Here is a 13,040-nt window from a genome sequence, read left to right as displayed (position 1 = left end):
TGTTACCGCGTTTTTGGCTAAATAATCCCTGCAAGACAATAGGCACCATCACAAAATTTGTAATGGTTTTACTGGAAACTGTAATGAACCCTGTGGGTTTCTACTGGTAATTGGTCGTATTCAACACAAAATCCTAAAGGAATGTTCCAAAACACTACAGAAAACCATTTTAATGGTTAAATGTTGATGTTTGTGATAGCATTAATAATGGAAACTATTAGAATTTCTGATGGCTTCTTTTTTCACCAGGAATGTAATTTATACAAATGTAACTTGCTAGTGCTATCAAAAAAGGTATATTCTACGTATAGTGCGTAAGAGTAATATGGCAGATGCCACTTCCAACACAAAAATATTACAACTAGATGTAATTTGATGACAGCATATGGTTAACGGTGTGAATCGCACCAAAATGACACGATTCTGCCCTCTTGTGGTGAAAAGACGAGTCTACATGCTACAAATCAAGCAGCTTTTCAGTATTTTAACCTGACAGTTCAACTTCAATGAACATAGAAACAGGTTTTTCCGTAACACGTGACTAAATTTCACAACATTTGATCAATGTCCTCACTAGTGTTTGTAAGGGGTTTTCTAGATATTACTTAATTTCACTAAGGTTGAGCAATGTTTTTCCATTTTACCAGTATTTGTAAGAGCCATTTCCAGTCACGCACATGAATTTCATTAACATTGAATAATGCATTTCTTTCAATCATTTTCGTGAGAGGCTTTTCTATAATTATGGCCTATACGGCCTCTCATAGAACGAGAACGTTGGTGGTAATAAATGTAGCATGTCAGTCATTTTAGTATCAGGTTAGGTCTTACAGTTAATCTTGGCCAAAGCATATTCAAGTGACAGACTACATCAGCACACAGCTATGAGGTAGAGTAATTTTATTTACAACCCAATGATCAATGAAAAAGATAAGTGATAAATACTTGAAAGCATGCAACTAAAGCCACTTTACAATGAGCTCTACAATGGTTAATCTAGACACACTCACTTTAAAAACCTGAGTCTGTAAGGAATGCTTTACAAAATGACTCCAATGTACAAATCCATTGCTTTTACGTCGAGTGTTTCTCATTAAAAGAAAAAAGGAGGGGGAAAAAAAAGAAAAAGAAAATTAGGCTCTTTCCCCTCGGATTCGCCTTGCAAGCTGGATATCCTTGGGCATGATTGTGACTCTCTTGGCATGAATGGCGCACAAGTTAGTGTCCTCAAACAGACCGACAAGGTAGGCCTCACTTGCTTCCTGTTAAAAAGACAAGAGTTTGTGTTAAAGCTTGCAGCAACTTTAAACATTGTATATAAGATTTTAAAGCACTCATGAAAAACTTTGATATAACGGTTACAAACCTGAAGAGCACCAATGGCTGCACTCTGAAACCTCAGATCCGTTTTGAAGTCCTGTGCGATCTCCCTAACCAGACGCTGGAATGGCAACTTGCGGATGAGCAACTCTGTTGATTTCTGATAACGACGAATCTCTCTCAGAGCAACAGTTCCAGGCCTAAAGTTGGAAGGAAAAGGGGGGGAAAAAGGTGAGATTTAACCTTCAAAACTTCAAGCATGTACATTTTAAAGCAGCATCTCAGACTCACCTGTATCTGTGGGGCTTCTTGACTCCACCAGTAGAGGGCGCACTCTTCCTAGCGGCTTTGGTCGCCAGCTGTTTTCTTGGCGCCTTTCCTCCAGTTGATTTACGCGCGGTCTGCTTGGTACGAGCCATTGTTTTTCAGTATCTGGAATTTTAAACAAAAGAACACTTAAAAAGCAATTCTTCCTTTTTAAAATTTAAACTCAAACGGTGACTTAAAATGGCGGTTTCATCCGGGTATTGCAGTTTGCCTTTACCACTTCCGCTCAAGAGCCGCAGATATTTAAAGGCTATAAAAACTCACATTATAAAGACGCACACCGTTAAACGTCTGCAACACAATGCCAACTATATAAACCAAGTTAGTTTCATGCACAACTGTTCTTTAATAAGCAAACGAGCACGGTGCACGGATATTTGCATCAGAAGATAAGAGCGGTTGTTATTCTGTGACACCCGCTCCAGCATCAGCCTTCATCTGCAGCAGAAACGGTTCCCCCGCTCAAATGCTGCAGATTAAATATCAGCGCACAACGAAGCTCACTTTTAACCAAAAATGTAGTTAGCAAATGCAAAATTAAGAAAAGGCGGGAAAGTGTGCAGAAGCATAAGGGAAAGTTATTTGAATGCAGAATCCCGAGCAACCGGCAACTCGACCTCTTCAAGTACAAACTGAACAAACCATTGTCCAAAATGGCGGGCAAAAACGTACATTGAAAACCAGCAGTTATCAGATGCTACATACGGCTTCAAAGCCCGCCTAAAGACTGCACATGTAACGTGTCTAAAAACGCTACGTGAGGTTTAAATAAACTTCGTTCAAGACCAAAAGTGTTTTAAACAATAATCCAAGCTAACAAATTAGCATATGATTCATCAATAAGCACCAGAAAACAAAAAACTGATCAACTCTGTAACGTTACATGACCAATTGTTTTGTTTCAAGTTAGCTCTAGTCGAACTATGATTATGTGTAACGTTGAAATATCACAAAATAACGTAAAGCTGACTTACACAAACTCAGGTGAACCACTATCGCTCCCACGTAGTATCGTGTGTTTAAAAATATGAGGGTTGGGCTTCTATTTATATATTTCTGTGGATTGCCGCTTAGACACGCCCACTTGTTACGTTTTCGTATCTCATTGGTTGGACGCAACACAACGTCCCCCTCTACGTCGTTTCGCTTTATTTACCTTTTATAATAGAATACATTCTAATTTTAGATATTTCTTTTGTCCTGCAGCTGAAAATGTAATAATATATGTTGATTTTAAATGTAAAAGTTGATTCGATAAAAAAAGAGTCTTCATCTGCACGTTTAAGGATTTATGTTTTCCACATACATAAAGATGATTTGCAATTAAACGGGAAGAATATATACTAGACGTTGGATTCAAACCCCCACAAAATTTATACTTGAAGTAGGCTACTTTAGATTTTGTCTTCAATCTCACATTTAGAAACATGGTTACGTTTTTTTTAACAACAGTGAAATTAAATCCAAAAACTACTAGACTACTAGAAGTATCAGCACTGCAGTTTTGAAATAGAAAAAAATATATATGCCTACTAAATACGTATTGTTTTGTGTTTATATTACATTTGATTGTATTTCAGAATATTGTTGATGGATACACTCTAATTTTGGATATTTGTTTTATCCTGTGACTGAAAATATAATAATAAATGTTGATTTTAAATTCTAAAAGTCAATTAGATTAAAAACAAAAGTCTTAAGTTGCACATTCAGGGATTTGTTTATGTTTTTCCATATAACTAAAAATAAATAAAGCTGATTTGCAATAAGTAAAACGGGTGCTGGAAAAAAAATATATACTTAAAGTAGACTACTTTAGACGTTGGCTTCAATTTTACATACTTTTGTTTGCATGCATTTTCTTTCCCTCACAAAACCTCCCATAAAACAAAGTTGAGTTGCACTAGTAACGGTTGCTTAAGTAATATATACTTATAGCAGGTTACTTCAGAAACGTTTAGGAGCTTGTTTCATTTTTTTTTCCTTTTACATAATACGTATATAAACAAATCTGAATATAATTACAAATACAGCTGAGGACAAAAGTGTAAATACACCTTGCAGAATCTGCAAAATTTTAATTATTTTACCAAAATAACAAGGATCATACAAAATGCATGTTTTTTTTTTTAATTATTTAGTACTGACCTGAATTAGATATTTCACATAAAAAGACATTTACATATAGTTCACAAAATAAAATAATAGTTACATTTATAAAAATGACCAAAAGTTTACATTGGTTCTTAATACTGTGTTGTCACCAGAATGATCCATAGCTGATCCATGGCTCTTTTTTTTTTCTTTTTGTTTAGTTATAGAGTCCCACTAATTCTTTTTTTTTTTTTTTTTTTAGCATTTTTGTGTATTTGAACCCTTTCCGACAATGATTTTGAGATCCATCTTTTTAAACCGAGGGACCCATATGCAACTATTACAACTCCCTGATGCTCCAGAAGGAAAAGAAAACATGCATTATACATGCATTTTTTATATAAATTCAGCTATTATTTTCTCTAGTGGACTATATGTAAAGGTCTTTTATGTGAAATCTTATTCAGGTCAGTCCTAAAAAAAAAACATGCATTTTGTATGATCCTTCTTTTTTGGTAAAATAATGACCATTTTGCAGATTCTGCAAGGTGTATGTAAACATTTGACCTCAACTGTATATCAGCACTGCAGTTTTGGAATTAAAAATATATAAATGCCTACTAAATAAGCATGCTTTGTGTTTTATTGTGTTTCTGGATAATGTTTGTGAACTACATGTTACAGTCTAAAGTAGTCAGTTGATTCGTGTGAGGGATGGTTGCATGATGGCAGTGCTGCTATGCAGCATGGCCATTGTCTTGTATTTGTTTGTCCCGCCAGTTGCTCATATTGGCCTTGCAGCGGCGCGCGAGAGCATGAGTAGACGAGAGGGTCCTCGCGCACGCGCTATTATTGTTTTGACTGAAAATGCCGTCGGTTTCGAAAACGGCGGCGAGCGCTTCTCCTCAAACCGAGAAACCAACCCACTATACGTGAGTAAAGTAAACAATAAATGGACGAAAATACGTTTCAGCGGAATGCGATGACTATTTGACATTCGACTGACGGATTTGTGTTTGTAACGCTTGCTGTTTCCTCTCCCTCTGTGCGTTTTAAAATGGTGCTTTTCCTTTTGTAAATTCTTCCGAATGCACGCGGCTCTAACATATCAATGTTAATGAAATCAACAATCTCATCTGCTCTAAACACTGCGTTGTTTTCCGTAGCAAAGCTTTAATCGCGCCGTGTGCCTTTGAAAACTTAAGAAAGTGCTCTTCGCTTATTTGCTCAAAGGCTGTTAGTGTAAAAGCTTGAAGACATGTACATTGCACAGCAGCAAGACGAGCGAGTCGAGACGCTCGCTAGATGTAGCTAGCAGGCTGGTTTGTTAGCTGCATCCGCCTCCTTCCTCGGCCCGTGTTTCTTACTCTACGCTCTTTTCCCGCCGTACGCACCGTTGCTTTGAATGGAGCGTACGTCGAAGATTTGCCGTAACTCTGTACGCTAATCGCGGAGTACTTGGCGTAAGCTTCTAATGTTGTAGTGGAGAGCCTTGATAAATAGCTCACAGTGGCTACAGTTGATGCAGTGAATTTTAAAAACAATCAAACACATTCCGTTCCCATTTAGAAGTTTATAAACACGCAAAATGAACATTATATATGTACACTTGGTGAAAAGAGGATTTATCTCGGGAAATATCTATCTAGGGCTAGTTTTGTTGTGGAATGGCAGCGTGTAAGAAACTACGCAGTGTAAACAGCCACCACAGCTCCAAACTTTGAACGTAGTAACATTACATCGTCTGATTCCGTCAATACTGATTTGTTTACATCAGTCAAGGTGCTTGATTATAACGCTTTTCCCATTTTAATTATAGATATTTGAAGGAGTTCAGAACCGAGCAGTGCCCACTGTTTTTGCAGCACAAATGCACACAGCATAGACCCTTTACGTGTTTCCACTGGCATTTTCTAAATCAGCGAAGACGGAGACCCATACGAAGAAGAGACGGGACTTTTAATTACAGCCCAGATGTATATTGCACGAAATATGATGAAACAACAGGAATATGTCCCGATGGAGACGAGTAAGTAACTTTTTTCTTTTATTTACACTGCAGTTTTCAGTCATGTTTTCGCGCCAATGCGCGTAGTCATGTTTATTTTGCATAGGCAGTGCTATTGTGTGTGTGCTTGGGTTGCTAGAAACGATGGCTGTTTTAATCATCAAAAAAAAAATATATATATATATATCACGACACTGATTTGTTTTGAAAATGCATGCATTTTGTGTATCACATTTTTTCAGTAACCATAAGCATAATGTTTTGACTCGTCTTGTTCTGTGCAGCATAAAATGTGAAGCTTAGCAGACTGATCCCTTGTAAATTCACTATAATGTTTACTTTATGTTAATGTTTTACCTTCCAGTGTATTTGGCTATTAGATCGCTTTCTCCTGTAGCGAGTCTTTTGCTGCTCACGGTGTTGTGTTTCGCTCGATGTGTGTGTATGTGTATTTCTCGAGTTTCACTTCCACTTTTGACTGATGACTCCACTCTCAGTTCCCAGTTTGCCCCTATGTGTTGTGTAGCAGAAATGTATAGCTTTTGTTTGGAAATGAAGGGCAGAAGGCTGATGGTGGAGAGTCGTGTTTGTTGCCTTCCTTGAATGCTGCTCTCAGAGAGCCTAAAAAGACACGCCCCCCGTTCTATGGCTTGTGATTGGCTCTCCCTTGCACGTACGCTTTTCTGATTGGCTCACTGCTTTTACAATGTTTACGAGCCCTCGCTTCGTGATGAACACTCATGTGTTTACAAAGCACGTTACACTTCGGAGGATCCCCAAACACCGCAATGTCTAATAATGTTAACAGTTTAGTCCAATTGTGTGTATTTTATTCTGTGTTAATTCGTTTGACAACCAATGAAAACGTGCTCGTTGCTTAATTGAGCCCACTACCTATTTGCAAAATATAAATAAGGGTTGTTAAAATAAGTGCGGTTTGTTTGTGGTCTAGCTTATGTACGTTTCTTATTCATTAAATTGTATTTAAACAGCTAGTTTTGCTGGAATTGTGCAACAGTACAGTTCAAAGGCTCTATAAATGGATCAGATAATTACTGTAGTGTCCACGTGACTGACTCTACTGTTAGTCAGGTGCCAAGTTTTTTTCCCTTAAGATTGTTTTGGAGCGCCAGCCCTAAATAGTGGCTTGGCAACTTTGTTTTGATTTTGGGAAAGTTGTAGTATGAAGTCAGATGATACTTCTGATCTCACTTGGAGATTTACATAGTAGATGTGAGACACCTCATGTTAAAGTTTTGATTGTGTGTAGATTATATCTGCAAGTATTTACAATACTAGTGATTGTTTGATTTGTTTTTATGTGTTTACAATTTACAATAAATGGGTAGACTAGATAACATGAAAGCCAATATGAAAAATTAAAAACATACTGGTATTGTTCATTATTTAATTGTGGATGCTTGTTTTTGCATATTTTAATATTATGTTTTGTTATTTTGCACATATTTGTGATTTTTCTAATCTCATTCATTTTAAAGAGTATTTTTCCATATGTGACGCTGGACTACAAAACCAGTCATAAGGGTCAATTTTTTGAAACTGATATTTATACATAATCTGAAAGCTGAAAAAATAGTTTTCCATTGATGTATGGTTTGTTAGAATAGGACAATATTTGGCCAAGATGCAGCTATTTGAAAATCTGGAATCTGAGGATGCAAAAAAAAAAAAAAAGTTGTCCAAATGAAGTTCTTAGCAATGCATATTACTAATTCAAAAAGTTTTGATATATTTACAGTAGGAAATTTACGAAATATCTTCATGGAACCTCATCTTTACTTAATATCCTAATGATTTTTGTCATAAAAATAAAATCAATCATTTTGACCCATACAATGTATTGTTTGCTATTGCTACAAATATACTGGTTTTGTGGTCCAGGGCCACATTTCTTCTTTTCCTACACCTGAGCGGAAGGATACTCCATTATTAGTGTTATTATTGTAAATATAACTCTTCAAATAATTATTAAAATGATTCGTCCCGCATCTCTGCTGAATCTCTCCAGCAATGTATGTCAGATAGTTTCAGTATAGGCACAGACCACACGTTCATTCATCCAGTAGCAGCCGTCCTGTGATGACATCATTGCTGTTGCCATAGTTACTGTTGCTACCTGAACAAGATGCAGTTGCTATATTTGAGAAGATTATTGGGTATGTAGCATTTTCAGGATAAATCTGCTCTCTTCCAGGGAGCTGTTTGGATTGTCACAGCCCTGTTTTCTGTATGCCTTAAATCAGTTCTTAAAAAACAAACAAAAAAACACACATTTCTTAGAAATGCTTGTTTATCTCAGTCTCATCATTTGCATTAATGTTGTCATGTATCAGCAGTATGCATTATTATACATTTTAAAACTAAAAACTACAGATTTAGCTATTATGTAGACTCCTGTGCTGTGCTGACAGCACCAAACATGTACTATAATATTTCATAATTTCATAGAGATGTTACTCACCTTTACAATACGTATGTGTACCAATAAGTCTTGCAAAATAACAGCCGGGAAGTATTTCACAAGTGTTTGACTGTTTTAAAGTTGTGAAAGATCAGCAGTTGCAGAGACATCAAAGCTTTTTGCATTTTTGTGTCTTATTTTATTTTGCATGCTATGGTAAACAGTATGTTTAAGTGGTCACAACTGTACTAGTCTATTTGCAGATGTATTTTAACGTGTTTGCAACTCTAAGCAATTACATTTTGTTTCTGGAAATAATACATCAAATACTATTTTGTTGTTTGTCTATATCACACTGTCATTCAGTCATACTGTGGCATATTAGAAATAGTTGTCAGGCAGGTAAATGCAGCTCTAACTTCCAATTCAGTTGTTATTTTGTGACAACAAAATGTAATAGTGTGTTAGTGTCCAATGGCTTTTTTTTGTGGCTTCAAGGCAGTGCAGTGACACAAGCCTCATGCAGTATTTCGAAATAAAGCATTCCAAGAGAGCACTCTTTGTTGTTGTTGATTTCCATTTCATTTTAGTGCTTTGCATTAACTAGTGCTTTCATTTAGTTGTTGTTGCCAAGTTCACAGAGAAATGCACTGACCTACATGTTTGCTATATATTTATTTATTAGTTTTAAATGAAAGTATCATAATGTATTCCTTTCATTGACTATCCGTTACTGATGAGCAACACTGTTGCTTTTTTTCTCCTTGCAGTTGCCCTTATTTACACCGGACCACCGGTGACACAGAGCGCAAGTACCATTTACGCTACTACAAGACTGGCACCTGCATCCATGAGACAGATGCTCGTGGGCATTGTGTGAAGAACGGCCTCCACTGCGCCTTCGCTCATGGACCACACGACCTACGGCCACCAGTTTATGACATTAGGTATTCCCTTTTTTCTCTTCTCAGTGTCCTCAACAAAGGTGGTGTCAATTTAACACGTTAAATAGTGTGATTAATAAGATCAAATTAAAATATGTAAATGATCATGCCCCCTGGCCCATGCAGTAATGAGGAATATTCCTACAGTCAAAGCCAGCCAACTATAAGAAACACACTAAACCACACATACAGACAACATTTGGGAGTAAAGCATTACACCGTGTCCTAACTATACGCAACGCGACAAGATTCCAGCAACAAGACAGAATCACTCAAATATCACAGCCATTCAGAAGCCAGAAGCGCACTGCACTCCCAACGAAATGGACAAGTTTATAATCAAATTTGTAAATATTAAACCTTTTAAACATCGTTAAACCTACATACTGAGAGACTGATACCATCTTTGTCATGGAAGACACTTGTTGGTTCGTGCTGAGTTTTAACATATGTTTGATTTTCAAGATATAAGGTAAATTATCTGTTTTTTAAGTATGGCTATAAATGTCATGCAATATGGTATTTAAACTTACATTAGGCACTTTTAAACACTGAATAAAGCACATAATCAGTACCTGAGATTATGATTGTTGTAGTTTGTATGTTGTTGTTCCAGTCGCAACGTCACAGAAATAGAAAATGTCGGTGGTGCAGCTAGTTAGGACAAAAACTCTTTAACATGGAAAAGATACCTTTTAGATACCTGCACACGTCACATGTAGTTAGGACACAGTGTAACAAGTAATGTGAGTTATGTAATGGATTACTTTTTTAATAACTGTAAAGTAACACATTAGTTTTTAATTTGCAATGAAATATCTGAGCTACTCTTTTAAAGATGCTGAAAATTCATCACAGGAATAAAATATATTTTAAAAATGGATTCAAATAGAAACAGCTGCTTCAAATTATATTTCACAATATTACTGCTTTTACTGTATTTTGTATCAAATAAAAGCAGCCTTGGTGAACATAAAAGATTAAAAAAATTATTATTGAGTGGTTACTCAATGGTAGTGAAGTTACAATTTTTACAATTTGATGTACACTACCAGTCAAAAGTTTGGACACTCTTACCCATCAAAGAGAATGGGGAAGTGTGTCCAAACCTTTGACTGGTAGTGTACACTGCTGTTCAAAAGTTGTTGTTTTTTTAAGTTTCTTAGGCTTATCAAGGCTGTGTTTATTTGATGAAAAATACTGAAAAAATATGATATTGTGAAATATTATTACAATGTAAAATAAAGTTTTTCAATTTATATATGCTTTTTTTTTTTTTTTTTACTGTTACATGACCCTTCTGCAGTTTGCTTAATGTTGTTTGGGACATGTGATACTTAAAAAAAAAAAAAAAAAACTATTTAAATTTTTTTTAAATAAAAATTAAAGTTAAAAACTTAAAATCTTTTCCCACTACTGTTTATTCTTTTTTTTTTTTTATAAATTAATACTTTTTATTCAGTAAGGATGTGTTAAATTGATAAAAAAAGTGATGGCAAAGACTAATATTGTTAGAAAAGATTAATATTTTAAATAAATGCTGTTCTTTTTAACTTTTTATTTATCAAAGAATCCTACAAAAATATCACAGATTCCAAACAAATATTTGGAATCTTGCCAACATTGATAATTCTAATAATAAATCCGCATATTAGAATGATCTCTGAAGGAACATGTGACTCTGAAGGCTAGAGTAATGGCTAATGAAAAGAAATAGAAATAATATAAACTATCATTTTATATTGTAACAACATTTCACAATATTACTGTTTTGTTTGTATTTTTGATCAAATAAATGCAGCCTTGATGCGCATAAGTGACATTTTTCTTTTTTTTTTTGATAAGTCTTACTCATCCCAAACTTTTGAAGGGCAATTTACGTATTTGCATTTCTTAGAGTACAACGGAAAACTTACACTTAAGGTCAGTAGTCGGAAAAAGAAGTTGTTTGGCTTGTGGCACTCAAATTCCTGTTTTTCAATAGCGGGGGAAATTCTGCCAGCATTCCCAACCCCCAACTAGCGTAAAAGCTGTGAATCTCAAAATAACAGCAATTTGCGCTAGACATTGTCGTGTTATGACAGTGGCTTTCAGTTGTAAAACGCTTTTGTCGCTGCACAAGTTTTCAGCTGATTAACACCACAGCCATTTACATAAGCATTCAGCTCATAAGAGAGCAGTCAGACTGCTTATTAGAGGGTGCTTAACCTAATTTGCAAATATATACCATATTTGTTGTTTCCTAATGACTCAGTTACACCTGCATCGACGAGCAGTCTGCACAACATAGCCGCGAACGGTTTGATACTGGCCTGGAAATGTGGCTTACCAGTGATTAAATAACAAGAAATATGCCATCTCAGCAGTTGCCTAGCAACGTGTATGTGGAAATAGCTGTTACATCTAGAGCTGTCTTGGTTTTTTTCCTTTACATCTACTGTTCGGAGTTGGTGTTGGTCCTGTTGAATGGGTGGGCTGACTTGCATAATTACTGTATGTTCACAGAGAGATCCAGGCACAGGAAGCTCTGCAGAACGGCCAGTTGGGATCTGGAGAGGGAATTCCTGATCTACAGCCGGGTGTGCTGGCCAGCCAAGCCATGATTGAGAAGACTTTAAACGAGGACCCACGCTGGCAAGGTGACACAAATCTTTCCCACACTAATGCAAACCCAGGATAACAGCTGATCAAGGACTTCAGTGGGAACGGTCACAAAAATGACAGTCGGGTCAACTTACCTTTAGTTTCTGTTCCCCTTTTCTGCAGACACCAATTTTGTTTTGGCCAACTATAAAACCGAACAGTGTACAAAGCCTCCACGTCTATGCAGGCAGGGCTATGCCTGTCCTCACTATCACAACAGCAGAGATAGGAGAAGAAATCCCAGAAAGTTCAAATACAGGTGAGATGGAAACACTTCATTTGCAAATATTCCCAAAATAAAACAGACACACTGAGACACCTAAAACACATTTGGGAGTAGAAGTAACATTATTTGGGAATATTTAATATTTGTGACCCTGGACCACAAAACCATACGTGAGTGTCAATTTTTCGAAACTGAAATGAATACATGCTGGAAAAGCTAGTTAAATAAGCTTTCCATTGATGTATGATTTGATAGGATAATTTGGCAGAGATACAACTATGTGAAAATCTGGAATCTGATGGTGAAAAAAACCTAAATATTAAGAAAATTTAGAAAGTTCTTAGCAATGCATATTACTAATCAAAAATTAAGTTTTGATGTATTTACGGTAGGAAATTTACAAAATATTTTCATGGAACATGATCTTTACTTAATATCCTAATGATTTTTTGCATAAAAGAAAAATCGATAATTGTGACCCATACAATGTATTTTTAGATGTATTATGTGCTATTTTGGTTGGTAACATCCAAAAATAAAATGAACTCAATCTCTGTTAAATGTTTTGGCAGGTCAACGCCCTGCCCGAGTGTAAAGCATGGCGATGAATGGGGCGAACCCTCCAAGTGTGAGAGTGGTGACAGTTGTCAGTATTGTCACTCTCGCACCGAACAGCAGTTCCACCCAGAGGTGAGTCTGCCACACCTTTACAGTGGTGAACTTGATTGACTTATAATTTATTTGATTGACATTATTTTCTTCATCTCACCAACTCCTCTCTTTGTTTCAAGATTTACAAATCTACTAAATGCAACGACATGAGGCAAACTGGATACTGTCCAAGGGGTCCATTCTGTGCTTTTGCACATGTGGAAAGTAAGCATGTTTCTAATGATGATTGATTGCAATGTGTTGTAGTTAAATACGTGCAGTGCAGTGATTTCATTGAGTTCAAGTGCAGCTGTAAGATTGACTAAAATAACACCAAAATCATAATATGACTTAGTGCGCTTTATCAAATGCACAGAGGCTTTGATTTAATGAAACATATTTGCT

General features: G+C 36.1%; 2 protein-coding genes across 3 annotated transcripts in view; one reads left to right on the top strand and one right to left on the bottom strand.

The window, feature by feature from the left end:
- Positions 1-885: 885 nt before the first annotated feature.
- Positions 886-2,671, bottom strand: h3f3a (H3 histone, family 3A). The gene is made up of 4 exons (XM_073838661.1): positions 2,622-2,671; positions 1,612-1,752; positions 1,367-1,520; positions 886-1,262 (listed from the first exon to the last, which is right to left on the bottom strand). The coding sequence occupies exons 2-4, from the start codon at positions 1,737-1,739 to the stop codon at positions 1,134-1,136; spliced, it is 411 nt and encodes a 136-aa protein (XP_073694762.1). The 5' UTR covers positions 1,740-1,752; positions 2,622-2,671; the 3' UTR covers positions 886-1,133.
- A 1,937-nt stretch (positions 2,672-4,608) lies between these two features.
- Positions 4,609-13,040, top strand: part of unkl (unk like zinc finger) — a 25,512-nt gene continuing 17,080 nt past the window's right edge. For both annotated transcript variants that reach the window (XM_073838554.1, XM_073838545.1), the window contains exons 1-7: positions 4,609-4,673; positions 5,561-5,770; positions 8,942-9,118; positions 11,621-11,754; positions 11,882-12,017; positions 12,557-12,674; positions 12,776-12,860. In XM_073838554.1, coding sequence (XP_073694655.1) covers positions 4,609-4,673; positions 5,561-5,770; positions 8,942-9,118; positions 11,621-11,754; positions 11,882-12,017; positions 12,557-12,674; positions 12,776-12,860 — 925 coding nt within the window. The remainder of the gene's footprint in view (positions 4,674-5,560; positions 5,771-8,941; positions 9,119-11,620; positions 11,755-11,881; positions 12,018-12,556; positions 12,675-12,775; positions 12,861-13,040) is intronic.

This window comes from Garra rufa, chromosome 1 (genome assembly GCF_049309525.1).
Source record: "Garra rufa chromosome 1, GarRuf1.0, whole genome shotgun sequence".
Classification (NCBI taxonomy): domain Eukaryota; kingdom Metazoa; phylum Chordata; class Actinopteri; order Cypriniformes; family Cyprinidae; genus Garra; species Garra rufa.
This window is presented reverse-complemented; position numbering and strand designations above follow the sequence as displayed.

Coding starts and splice junctions, on each gene's coding strand:
- h3f3a (XM_073838661.1), bottom strand. CDS start 1,739: ATGGCTCGTACCAAGCAGACCGCGCGTAAATCAACTGGAGGAAAGGCG. Junction 1,521..1,611: donor AAGAAGCCCCACAGATACAG/GTGAGTCTGAGA, acceptor TTCCAACTTTAG/GCCTGGAACTGTTGCTCTGA. Junction 1,263..1,366: donor CAGCCATTGGTGCTCTTCAG/GTTTGTAACCGT, acceptor TCTTTTTAACAG/GAAGCAAGTGAGGCCTACCT.